The sequence below is a fragment of the Gymnoscopelus microlampas genome (genome assembly GCF_963454915.1).
Source record: "Gymnoscopelus microlampas genome assembly, chromosome: 4".
Classification (NCBI taxonomy): Eukaryota; Metazoa; Chordata; class Actinopteri; order Myctophiformes; family Myctophidae; genus Gymnoscopelus; species Gymnoscopelus microlampas.
The window spans coordinates 17,221,191-17,233,547 of NC_139941.1; the positions used below are offsets into that span (position 1 = coordinate 17,221,191).

A 12,357-nucleotide genomic window follows, 5' to 3' on the forward strand; every position below is an offset into this window, starting at 1 on the left:
CCGACCTGTTCTTCAAGGATGACCCCGAGGATGTCTTCTGCGACCTGCACGAGATCGGGCATGGCAGCTTCGGGGCTGTCTACTTTGTGAGTCCTTTCTCCCTCTCTCTCTCTCTCTGTCCCTCCCTCTCCGTCCAAGAACGACATGGTTTCGGTTTAGGGGTGCAAACCGTTAACCACTTAAGCCCCATATGGGTAACCAGAGTCCCTCAGGGCTCAATACTAGTGTATTTTCAGTTTTCTTTTATTGTGGGGAAAGCTTTCTTGCTGGGGTTTAAGCGGTTAATCGCACTAATCAAGTTAATCGATTTATAATTGATACCTATTTTGGTTAGGTCAATATAGGCAACATAAAATAAAAAATGTCCGATCTACATGCTCACAACGTATCGTAGATCAGCTATTTTCACTATTTTTGCACAACACTGTTGTGCGACAAAGTGTAAAATAACGCTAAAGTGATTAATTGATTTGTTGATGCATACATTTATTTATTTTTTTATATTGCAAAACAACTCGCTTCTTGATTATCCTACTATCCTACTATATCCTACTATAATTCTAGTAACCTCTGTAGTGGTGCGTGAGTGAAGCTACCCGGTTCTCCTCAGTGGCTGGACCAATTGCTCTGATTTTGCACACAGCCATTGACCATTACCATCTGAACTTAACTGTGAAGCCTGTTTTTCAATTTCATCAAATCTCAGCTTCTTATTAGCGTTTATGTGTCAAACAATGTCGCCTCCCGGGTTGCCAGATCATGTGCGCATATCCCCCCACGGATGCGCTGCGCCGACCGGGTATGGTCTAGTTCTAGTAATCGACCGAATGATGGCTGAGAAAAGAATGCAGCCCTGATTCCTTTCAGTGCATGCTGGTTGCTTAGACCTGGAGCTTTGGGGAAACCCCGGTTCAGATCTGGCTCTGTTGTCCTACAGCACAGTTCTTAGACCTGGTACCACTGGGTTTCTATGCCACCAGGTACTTCGTGGGATTCAGCCCTGACAGTAGGCTATAGCATCAGCAGTATAGTGTAATAGATCACAGTGCAATGTAAAATCCTGAGCGTTAAAGCTCAGGATTATTGATTATGGATAACTTGGAATGGAACACACAGAGACATGATGATAGTATAATGAACAAAATGAGTAGAGCATAGGTGCACTCACACATTATTTGCTGATTCAAAGGTTTGTACATACATGCATGGGGTGAATGTAGCTATAGTGAATCATAGCTCTTTGAATACAATTAAGCAACATGAGCCTCCCCTCTGAGCGCTTTCTCTCAATCCTTCGTTATTAATCTCATCATCACTAATTACTTATAGCGCCTTTGATTCTAAGGCAGCGTAGAGGAAGGAATGAAAGCATCCTCTCCTTCTTTCCTCTCCTCTGATCTCCTCTACTTTTCCTTTTCTTCCCTTCCCTTTCCTTTCTTCTCTTCTCTTCTCCTCTTTTTCCACACCTCTCCTTACTTCCATGGTTTCCTCTCCTTGACTCTTTGCCCCTCCTTGCCCTCATCCTCCCCAGATGCAGGGCTGGGGGCATACGCCTCCACTCCTCCTAAGACAGCTGTTCCTCAGAGAGAGAGAGAGAAGGGGAGGGAGGGGGTTGTAGAGTCAGACACGGAAATTAGAGCTGGCAATATCGTAACATTATCCTTTTGGGTGGAAGCACATTAGAATTTCTATCTGTCTCTTGTCATTTACACACACACACACACACACACACACACACACACACACACACACACACACACACACACACACACACACACACACAGTGGCCCTGACGACCAAACTCGTGTGACTAACCCGTTCCAGTGTCGAGGCTACATCCTGCCTTGTAGTGATGCGCGGGTCGGGTTTTTTCATGACCCTCCCGTGGGTTGCGGGTCAACCCGCGCATCACTACTGCCTTGGTATCATTACTGCGCTGACACACTAGCTAGCTTCAGCTTTTAGCCAAGTTGCTTTGCTAGATGTAAAACCATGACCGGGCTCAATTCAAATCAACACAGGTAGAAACACAGTCGGCATTAGAACTTGAACTGTGGTTTATATTTGATTGACATGAAAGTGAACTGATGTCACGTGTCCACGTGTCCAGTGTCAAAGTTGGCTAGCTTCTATACACGTGTGTACTAGTGTGTTGTTAATATAAGTAAGTAGGTTATCATCTATGCATGCATAGTCAAGGCAATTGAGGCAGCTTGCAGCCATGGTTTATGCATGCATGGTTTATGCATGTGAAGGGCTTTTTCTTGTAAAGCGGAAGTCTGTTTAAGTGCAGAACAAGGGCAAGTACCCCTGCGATCAAAACGCGCCAAAGGCAAAAACACAGAGGGCCCTCAGTGTGCACCGACAAATGTGTGTCGTGTGAATTAGCCTATTGTAATTATTGATACACTCCCTTTCTTCTACAATGAATATTAGAACTAAATGCAGTTAAATATTTCACTGGTACATGATTTGTTCATGCAGCCAGCCATAGATTACAGCAGCAGAAACAGCTAATATATGCATACAACCCAACAGCGAGCAGCGATAGGGATCAAATCAATGGAGGCGAGTTCGGGGGAATTCCCTGTTTCTTCCAGCTATTTCCATTGTAATTGAGTGTGGGTTCATCGCTGGATGAATCCACATTTGGTTTTACTACACCATGACATTGAACGTGGGCATGCGCTTGCAGGGTTACCCCTTGCATACAGTGCCAGCCAGCTACTGTATGTGCTCTATAACCATGTTTCTCAATGTGGGAGTCCTCACTGGGGTTCTCAGATACTTGATTGATATAATAGTTAGGAACCAAATGGACCTTTAGGGGCAGTCACTCTTGAGAGTGCACAAATGGAACCAAATGGATCCCATGGATCCAATCTGTGCACTCTCAAGGGTTAAATGGGGGTGGCAGTGGCAGTGGAGCCAGAACGCTAGCGTAGGCTAGGCCTAGGCAGGAGTGCGTTTTTGGCGGGTTTTGGGTACTTTTTTTGTGAGTTTGTGACGGATTTTGGATACACTGTTATCAAAATGGCTGAATATATATATTTTTTTTTTTGCGGGTGGGCAGAAAAAACAAATGGGTGGGCCCAGGCATACCTATGCCCACCCGTGGCTACGCCCCTGGTCAGTGGCCAAATGCATATCAAACCGGGGGCCCTTGATATCAACAGATTGAGAATCACTGTTACAGCCATTACATGACATACATGACATTTCTGTCAATAACAGCAAGGAGAAATCCACAGCTCGCATAATAGTAATAATAATCTTTACTTATAGAGCACCTTTCAGACATAAATGTAGTTCAAAGTGCTTTACATTCAAGTAAAAAATACAGGTTAACAAATCAATAAGTTCAAATCTAGTCAGGAGTAAAATTAAAACAGTGAAATTAAAAGGGGGGATGTTATGTGGAATATTAATGAGCCTTACTTGTTGTTGGTGGTCTCGGGACGTCGATGGCACTGATTTCCTCTTCAAGCATTCTCAGCAAGTCGACCATTGAACATAATTGTTTTACTTGATTGAATAAAGTGACTTGTTTGTCCTCGACGTTCTTACAAAATTGATTTGACATACATGTACAGTACAGCAATTTCTTGTTTTCTTTTTTTTCTTCACTGAATTATACAAATGGGCGACCTTACGTGATGGTCATTTATAGAACTCAGAACTTGAATTGCATTAAATTGAATTACATTGTGTACAGTGATGACTCTCACAAGACAATGTACTGTATGGTAGCGGTTTGAACTCGACTCTCTCCCTCTCTCCCTGATCCTCCTATAGGCCCGAAACTCCTATTCCAATGAGGTGGTGGCCATTAAGAAGATGTCCTACAATGGCAAGCAGACCACGGAGGTAACACACACACACACACACACACACACACACACACACACACACACACACACACACACACACACACACACACACACACTCTGTAAAGTTTAGTGCATAAACTTCGCCTTTGAAATGATGAACCCTGTGACGGCTATATTTTAATGGAAAGAAATGGAAATTCAAATGAAATAAAAAATGTCATCTTAGGATGCACCAGCATAGGCACTAGTGGCTGATATAGATGACCAATACATGAGCATCATCCTAGTGAAGATTTGATTACTTTAGAAAGTGTCGATTCTATAACGGCCGTGACACACTGAAAGCGTCACTGACGCAAGCGTCACTGACCCGCATCAAGAAATAAAAAGAGGTTACCTTTCTGCTTTGCTCCAACTCATTTTGAACAGTTCGTGCCACGTGTCACCGCTCCAAAATAGAACCGAGCACTGAGAGACGCGTCAACAGGTTTTGACACGTCTAATTGACGCCTCCTGTGTGGCTGCAGTCCAGTGGTTCTCACTGGACTGCACTTTTTCATGTCAATGATGTATTTGGCTGCGGAGCCCCATCATCTCAAAAATATTTTGTACAAGGAACCTCCAGAAGCATGTATATTCACGATTTTTCCAAAAACTGAGATCTACAAGCTCATAGCGTGGCACGAATGATGCACTTTGAGCTTGTATATCTGCTATCTTTGAATAGCCAAAGTATAAGTTATGATTTAAGTTAAGTTCAAATGATTGAACCAATGGTCTTAGACTCTAATTGACGCCTCCGGTGTGGCTGCAGCCGTCGTAAACAATGTGACACACGTGTCTGACGCTTGCATTGTGTCAGGCCCTTATCACTCACACACTTTCGCTCAGTGTAACCATGTGTGCTTATTTGCTCTGTGCGTCTTTGACAGAAGTGGCAGGACATCATCAAAGAGGTCAAGTTCCTGGGACAGCTGCGTCACCCAAACACCATCGAATACAAAGGCTGCTACTTGAAGGACAACACTGCCTGGGTGGGTTAGCAGAGCCCTCATGCTCCTCCTTGTGCATTCCCTTCCTCCTGTGTCCTGTCTCGTTTTATCTCTCCTCCTGCCCCGGGTCACCCTGTCCTCGTCTGCACTCCGCCCCGCCACTTGCCTCGTCTCCCGCTGCAACTATGTATTATTTTCTTTGCGATTATTCTATTTATTACTTTTTCGATTAATGGAATTATCAAGAAGTGTGTTTTTAATAACTAAAAAATGTGTATATAGCCGATCTAATCTGATTAATTAAATCGCCTATTTTCACAAAACTAGACGATCTACAAGCTCACAACACACTGCATTGTAGATCGGCTATTTTCTAAATCGAAATCAATTGAAGAATTCTGTTCATTATTTGATATAAATCGTTTTTTATAATTGATTCAATTGATAAACTGGATTGAAACAGTTTGCAGTGGAGAAAAAATAAATGTTTTCACAGTTATCCAACCTGACCGAAACAGACTGCAGTAAGCCAATACATCTGGCTTTGGATCAGTTGGAGTGTCTGCTAAATTGATGCATACTGTAGTTTCGGAATGAAAATGATGTTTTGTCATAATGTGTGTGGATCTGTACTGTATCTCACAGCTGGTGATGGAGTACTGCCTGGGCTCCGCATCAGACTTACTAGAGGGTAAGTGTACTCACGTGCATGTATAATAGTGCATGCAACACACACTCATGCCTGATTTATACTCGGTTGTGCAGATCTACAAGTTTAATAGTTTAACATTTTGTTAAAATAAGTGTTAAATAGCTCTATAGTTTTTGTTCAATGACAGAGGTCTTCCCGTCTCTACAGCTCTTTAGTAAACAGAAAATAACTTTCCAGATCAGGATACCAATTTCATCCAATCAGGAGAGAGAACTCATGCAAGATCCAGGTTCAATTAGAAGTGTGCTCCTCGGAGCACAGGTCTCCGCCAGGTCGGGTTGCCTACCCAGGGCCCGCAAACTTCGGAAGGAAGTCATAGTCACTTGTTATGGGATCTGAAAAATCTAACTTATACTTCTCGGGTTTTGGACAAAATCTGTAGGAGTAGTTGCAGAAAGTGTGTTTTGAAGAAAACGCATAAGGTCGGAAAATGCAATCTGGCACAAGTAGCCAGAGCCTATATGGAGAGTGAGAAAACATAGTCTCGGCCTGGCGGAGACTAAAATGAATGAGTGATTAAACAAATAAATGAGCAGACAAAATTCGAGCTGGAACCCGAGTTGATAAATGATCTTTGTGGAATTCTCTCTCCTCCTGATTGGATGAAATTCTGTAACCCACTTGTGTTTACTAAAGAGCTGGAGAGACGAGGTGACCCATGTTACTGAACAATCACTAATAGCAATGATTACTATTGTAATATAGAGCTTAAACCTTTAAACAAAAAAAAAATAGCAATTTTGAAACTTTTATTCATAAACTATAGAATAATCTCAAACAAGATTGTCACTTGGCTACTATTATGGATCATTCACCCTGAATGATAATAATAGGCCTGTACTTGTATGATATGGTCCCATATCTGTTTGACTGTTTGTAGACTTTAGACATTCTAACATTCTTTGAAGACCAGATGCTTGCCTGTCACCCAGAGACCCCCCCATAGCACTGTTAACCTTTCTAAGTATTCCTCACCTGAACGCAGTGTGTAATTATATGTTTTCCGTCTCCGACATGGAGTCATATACAATATATCACGATGGGCCACAATTCTGGCCTTTTTTCTTTGAGCTTCCGACTCACTGACATTCCTTTCCCATATTTCCACCCGTGACCTTTTGCCCTGGTTCAAGGCCTCCTTCCCTGCAGTGGTCCATGGGGGAATGGCTTTTCAGAGCCCTTATCCCAACCGTTTACTTACACGTTTGTCCAGCTGGCAAGTGCTTGGGGAATATTTTTGTTATTGTTATATGAGCGGAACCGATGTCCATACTGTACATGCGGCTCAGACTTTATGAAGTACACACTACAACCAGTGGTGTAAAGTAACAAAGTACATTTACTCAAGTACTGTACTTAAGTACAATTTTGAGCTACTTTCACTTTACTGGAGTATTTCCAATTGTCTGTACTTTTACTTCTACTCCACTACATCTCAGATGCAAATATTGCACTTTTACACCTCTACATTTATTTGAAAACTTTAGTTACTAGGTACTTTGTAGATATACATTATTACATTATAAAGCATACATTAACCACTTTAGCTCTATTTTATACGTTGGCTATTTAAAAATAGCCGATCTACAAGCTCACAACGCGTTGTGAGCTTGTAGATCTGCTATTTTCAGACATTTTAGTACTTTTACTTTTGGTACTTTAAGTCAATTTTGATACCAATACCTTTGTACTTTTACTCAAGTACATTTTTAATTCGGGACTTTTACTTGTAACAGAGTACTTCTACATTGCAATATTGATACTTTAACTTAAGTAAAACATTTGAGTACTTTTTCCACCACTGACTACAACAGCATTCTGGGCAACGATGATTCTTTTAGACAAGGCAGTTCAAATCTGCTCACAGATGGTAAGGAATTATTCAGTGTGACTGTATCTATAAACCCGTAGAAACTCCTTTTGTTCTGATTCTGATGTCAGTTGATGGAAACCAAGCCTTTTGAGGGGTGTTCTGACGTCTTCCTTCGTGTGCTCTCCTTCCCCTAGTTCATAAGAAACCGCTCCAAGAGGTGGAAATCGCTGCCATTACACACGGTGCCTTGCTAGGACTGGCTTACTTACATTCCCATAATATGATTCACAGGTGAGTCAACTCCTCTCCTCACTCCTGACATTTGCCAAGAAGAAGATACATTTGAGCACAAACAAGATGGATTGAGACAGCCATATACCTTTCACTGCAGTGTTTGTTGATTAAACTTTAAAGGGCTGTCCAGTGTGTCCACACCTAGCACTATAACTGTAACTATATTGTTAACCATATAGTTGCGTATAATTGTGGTGTGGATTCTGCAGTCCACTTGAGTTGAAACTAGAAAAGTGCGCTCCCCGCCAGGCTGGGTTGCCTACCCAAGGCTGTGACAGTCGTGGGGTGCAGATGTCTAGCATGTGTGTTGTATATGTGTGCACTTGACACATTCACTGCCACTGACATATCAATCACGGACATATTTGTGATTTAAAATCCACCCGTTCACCGCCATTCACGGATATGTATATGTATGTGGAAAAGCGTCCAGAACCCAAGATAACGTGATCCGAAGATTTACTGCTCCATTCACTTCCTGGTTAACGTATTACTTAAAAATCCTGTATCTCGGCTCCTGTGTACTTTTTTACTATGTATTTTTAGCGAAACATGCTATTTTCAACTGGGTTTAACAAGAGAACGGGAGGTCACAATGACATTTTTTTCTTTTTTTTCACGGAAGCACAGGGATTTTCTCCGTGATTAGCAACCATCAGGGGATTGATCATACTGGAGATAAATATTCTGTGCTTCTTGAAAAATTAGTCGGAATGCTTAAAAAGGCTGGCAGAAGCTACCTGCCAGCATTAGAAAGCCCCTGGCAGTGAATGTGTTAATGTACACCCGTATAGGTGTAAGTGCAATCACTTTTGGCTGTGTTTTGGTGTTGTTAGGAGGCACTTAAATGTGTGATGCAGATGGGATGCTGCGTTCATGATGTGTGGTGTTTTATGCTGCACACCTTGAAAGACATTTGTAGCCTACAGAGAAGTGTACTGATTTGCGTGAGTTGTGGACAAAATCTGTAGTAGTATAGTGTGTATAGTTTTGAAGAAAAACTGAATGCCGTAATATCTTGTTGGGAAGAAATGTGCGATATGGGGAGTTGCGTCATGAGCCAAAGGAATCCAGGGATTTATTTTTTTATTGTACACCATACAGTTCTAAAGGGCGTGACCTGCATGGGGAGTTGCCACATGAACCAAAGAATCCAAGGAGAACATTTTTTTGACTGTATGACATACGGTTCAAGAGTTCTGTGTGTGTTCTAATAAGTTACCTGTTGAGCATCACTTTCGGGAAGTCGTGATGCCCATATCTCACAGAGGGTCATAATCTTATCTTTTATGACGCGCAGAAAAGACTGACATCCAGTAATGGGACGATGCTTATCGTTTGAAAACTTCTGATAAACTGCTAATAATTATTATTATTATTATTCATAATGTCATAACCATCCAAGATAGACGTACCACGACTCGAGCTATGAGATTGGGAAACGATGAGTCATGATAAAATCAACCTAGTTTTCACGAAAAACATGTTTATTTGCGATGTCACAGAGAAGTACCCACAAAAGTGGAACAGCGACTGGTGGAGCTCGTTACCTTGGAAATTTGTACTGCACCCGCATGTCGGCTCATGAGTTACAGCTACCATTAGATCCCATAGACCAGAGGGATAGTTATGCTCATGAGTAACTGCTACCTCTAGATCCCATAGACCAGAGGGATAGTTATGCTCATGAGTTACAGCTACCACTAGATCCTATAGACCAGAGGGAATTATTGTTTTGGATTTTTTTCTACTCCACTACATCTCAGAGGCAAATATTGTACTTTTACTCCACTACAATTATTTGAAAACTTTAGTTACTATGCAGATATCAATTATTACATTATTATAATACATACATTAACCACTTTATCCCTATTTTATACCTAGGCTATTTGAAAATAGCAGATCTACAAGCTCACAGTTGTGAGCTTGTAGATCTGCTATTTTCAAACATTTCAGTACTTTTACTTTTGGTACTTTTAAGTACATTTTGATACCAATACTTTTGTAATTTTACTCAAGTAAAAGTTTAATTCCAGACTTTTACTTGTAACAGAGTACTTCTACATTGCAGTATTGATACTTTTACTTAAAGTAAAACATTTTAGTACTTTTTCCACCACTGTGTGGTCGTGATTCATCTCATAGTTGGTTGGCTTGGTTCCAGGTAAATCTCTCTCTCTGTCTCTCTGTGTGTGTGTCTCTCTCTCTCTAACCCCCCCCCCCCCCCCCCCCTCTCTTCCTCCAGAGATGTGAAAGCTGGTAACATCCTGCTAACCGAGCTTGGCCAGGTCAAACTGGCCGACTTTGGCTCTGCCTCTATCGCCTCGCCTGCCAACTCCTTCGTAGGAACACCTTACTGGTCAGTGTAACATCACATCACAGTGTCACTGGTGTCAAGTAACTAAGTACGGTACTTACTACCGTCTGTCGTTTATCAACCTGCAATGTTCACTCACGTCCGCACAGTAACTCACTTGACTCATAAACCAGTGGTTCTCAAAGTGTTGTCCGGGGACCCCCACGGGGTCCTTGAGAGGGTCCCCAGCAAATGTAGTTAATATAGCATCAAAATCAGTTCAACCACTTTCGTTTGTTTTTAAACAACACAAATCTTCTTTTATGGGGGTCCCCGATAGAAACAAATGTGGGGGTCCGTGGCCAAATACAGATCTTTGAAATGAAAATGTTTAAGAACCACTGCCATGAACATATAGACTACTGGCTTCTTCATTCAAGATTATTTTCTCTACCACGCTACATGTTAAACTGACACTCTCTCTCTCTCACTCACTCACACACACATACCCACACACACACACACACACACACACACACACACACACACACACACACGCACGTCTAACCTGAGCTGCTATCACTGCAGGTCTTCAAAGCTCAGAGAAGCTTAACAGATTATCATATTTGCATGTTTCTTTATTCTTTTCTCCCATACTTAATCAACCATGTGTATGTCCATGCATATGCATGTGCATTTTGTAAACTTGGGTGTGTTTGCATGTGTGTATATGTCTGTGTGTATGTATGTGTGTGTGCATGTGTTTGTTTATTTGTCTGTTTGCGTGTGTTTCTAGGATGGCCCCTGAAGTGATCCTAGCCATGGACGAGGGCCAGTATGAAGGGAAGGTGGACATCTGGTCCTTAGGGATCACCTGCATTGAACTGGGTGAGCAGCGCACACACACCCTACTGGCAAGCCTCAGCCTGAACCAGTCTGTACTCTGTAGAGTACAGACTGGTTCCCAAAGTGGGGTCCTTGGGGGGGGGGGGTTCCAGGGGGTCCACAGCCAAAGTAGTTAATACAGCATCACAATCATTTTAACCACTTTTTCCATTTATATGTTGGCTATTCAAAATTAGCAGATGTACAAGCTCACAGCGTGCCACTTTGTGCAGTGCTGCAAGCTTGTATTACTTGTTTTCTTAAACACTTAAGCCATATATTTTGTCATTCGACAATTAGCGAAAATAGCTGATCTAAAAGCTCATAGAGCTAGTAGAGAAGCACATTCTGACAACTTCTCACAATGATGCCAGGGTTGATGCGGTTAACGTAAATGTTTTATTAAATTGTGAAATTGAGATGTTATCAAACCTATCAGACGGTCACATTTCCCAGAAGGAAATGCATGCATATAACAGAAGCAGGGCTAAAACATAAACCCGACTGGCAATGAAAAAATGAATGATCAGAGGGGAGATATCAAAGCAGAAGCATGGACTCCCACCCCTTTAAAATCAAACCCTGGCTACTTGTGATCGTGAGGTCTTGTCCCATTAAGGTCCGTAGATGTTAATGATGAAAAGTATTCATCATCATCTGTATTATTCACATAAACACAAAAACATGCTGGGTACGTTGTATATCATTGCATTAAAACCATGCTATTCTCTTGCCCTCCCGGCTGTGTCTCTGTTCGCCCCCCCTAGCGGAACGCAAGCCGCCGTTGTTCAACATGAATGCCATGAGTGCCTTATATCACATCGCCCAGAACGACTCCCCCACGCTGCAGTCCATCGAGTGGTGAGTTAAAGAAGCGCTCCTCCCAAACGTGACCTTTTCTTTGCCTAAACCTGAAATAGAAATGTATTATAAAAAATGTCAGTGTCACTGGCTAATTTCGGAGAGTTCTGTGTCAAAGGGACAGTTCAACCGGACATCACGCGTTTATATTGTTTTCAGTATTAAAAGTAGCCTTTGAAGAATTAGTCTAAAGGGTAATTCAGACAGCTGTAGTTTATCTAAGCAACATTCTCAATGCTTACATTCATGCTCCGTTGTACAAGGGTATCGTGTGGCGAAAATAGTCGACCTACAAGTGATGGTTTCATCTCGTCGCAAATCTTTGGTCTGAACTAGGCTTAACGAGTAAAAAGTCACAAAGATAAGGATTTTTCATTATTTCACAAAATGAAAGCGTCTCAATTCACTGATGCAATACCTTCGGTCGTCTGTGAACGCACAGCAATCTAAGCTGAGCAGAGTTAAGCCATCCCTAATCTGTGTGACCTTTGAACTCGGGCCCTAGGCCTTGTGTGAAATCACTCCCTAAAGTCTCTTATGTAAGGGGTACAGTTGAAAGGGTCACATCCCTCGATCTGCAGTTACTGTACGTCTTCAGACCCTCCACTCATATTCTTTGTTAGCTAGCACAAAAATATACGCCATACAAGTTAGCCCATCTTTTCCATACA

General features: G+C 42.0%; 1 protein-coding gene across 2 annotated transcripts in view; it reads left to right on the forward strand.

Annotated features, from left to right (window-relative positions):
* taok3a (TAO kinase 3a) overlaps positions 1–12,357 on the forward strand; it is a 95,374-nt gene that overhangs the window by 43,475 nt on the left and 39,542 nt on the right. For both annotated transcript variants that reach the window (XM_084054042.1, XM_084054043.1), the window contains exons 3-10: positions 1–86; positions 3,796–3,867; positions 4,763–4,864; positions 5,468–5,513; positions 7,542–7,638; positions 9,890–10,003; positions 10,737–10,828; positions 11,593–11,686. The exon at positions 1–86 is cut by the window's left edge and continues 170 nt beyond it. In XM_084054042.1, the coding sequence (XP_083910168.1) occupies positions 1–86; positions 3,796–3,867; positions 4,763–4,864; positions 5,468–5,513; positions 7,542–7,638; positions 9,890–10,003; positions 10,737–10,828; positions 11,593–11,686 (703 nt within the window). The remainder of the gene's footprint in view (positions 87–3,795; positions 3,868–4,762; positions 4,865–5,467; positions 5,514–7,541; positions 7,639–9,889; positions 10,004–10,736; positions 10,829–11,592; positions 11,687–12,357) is intronic.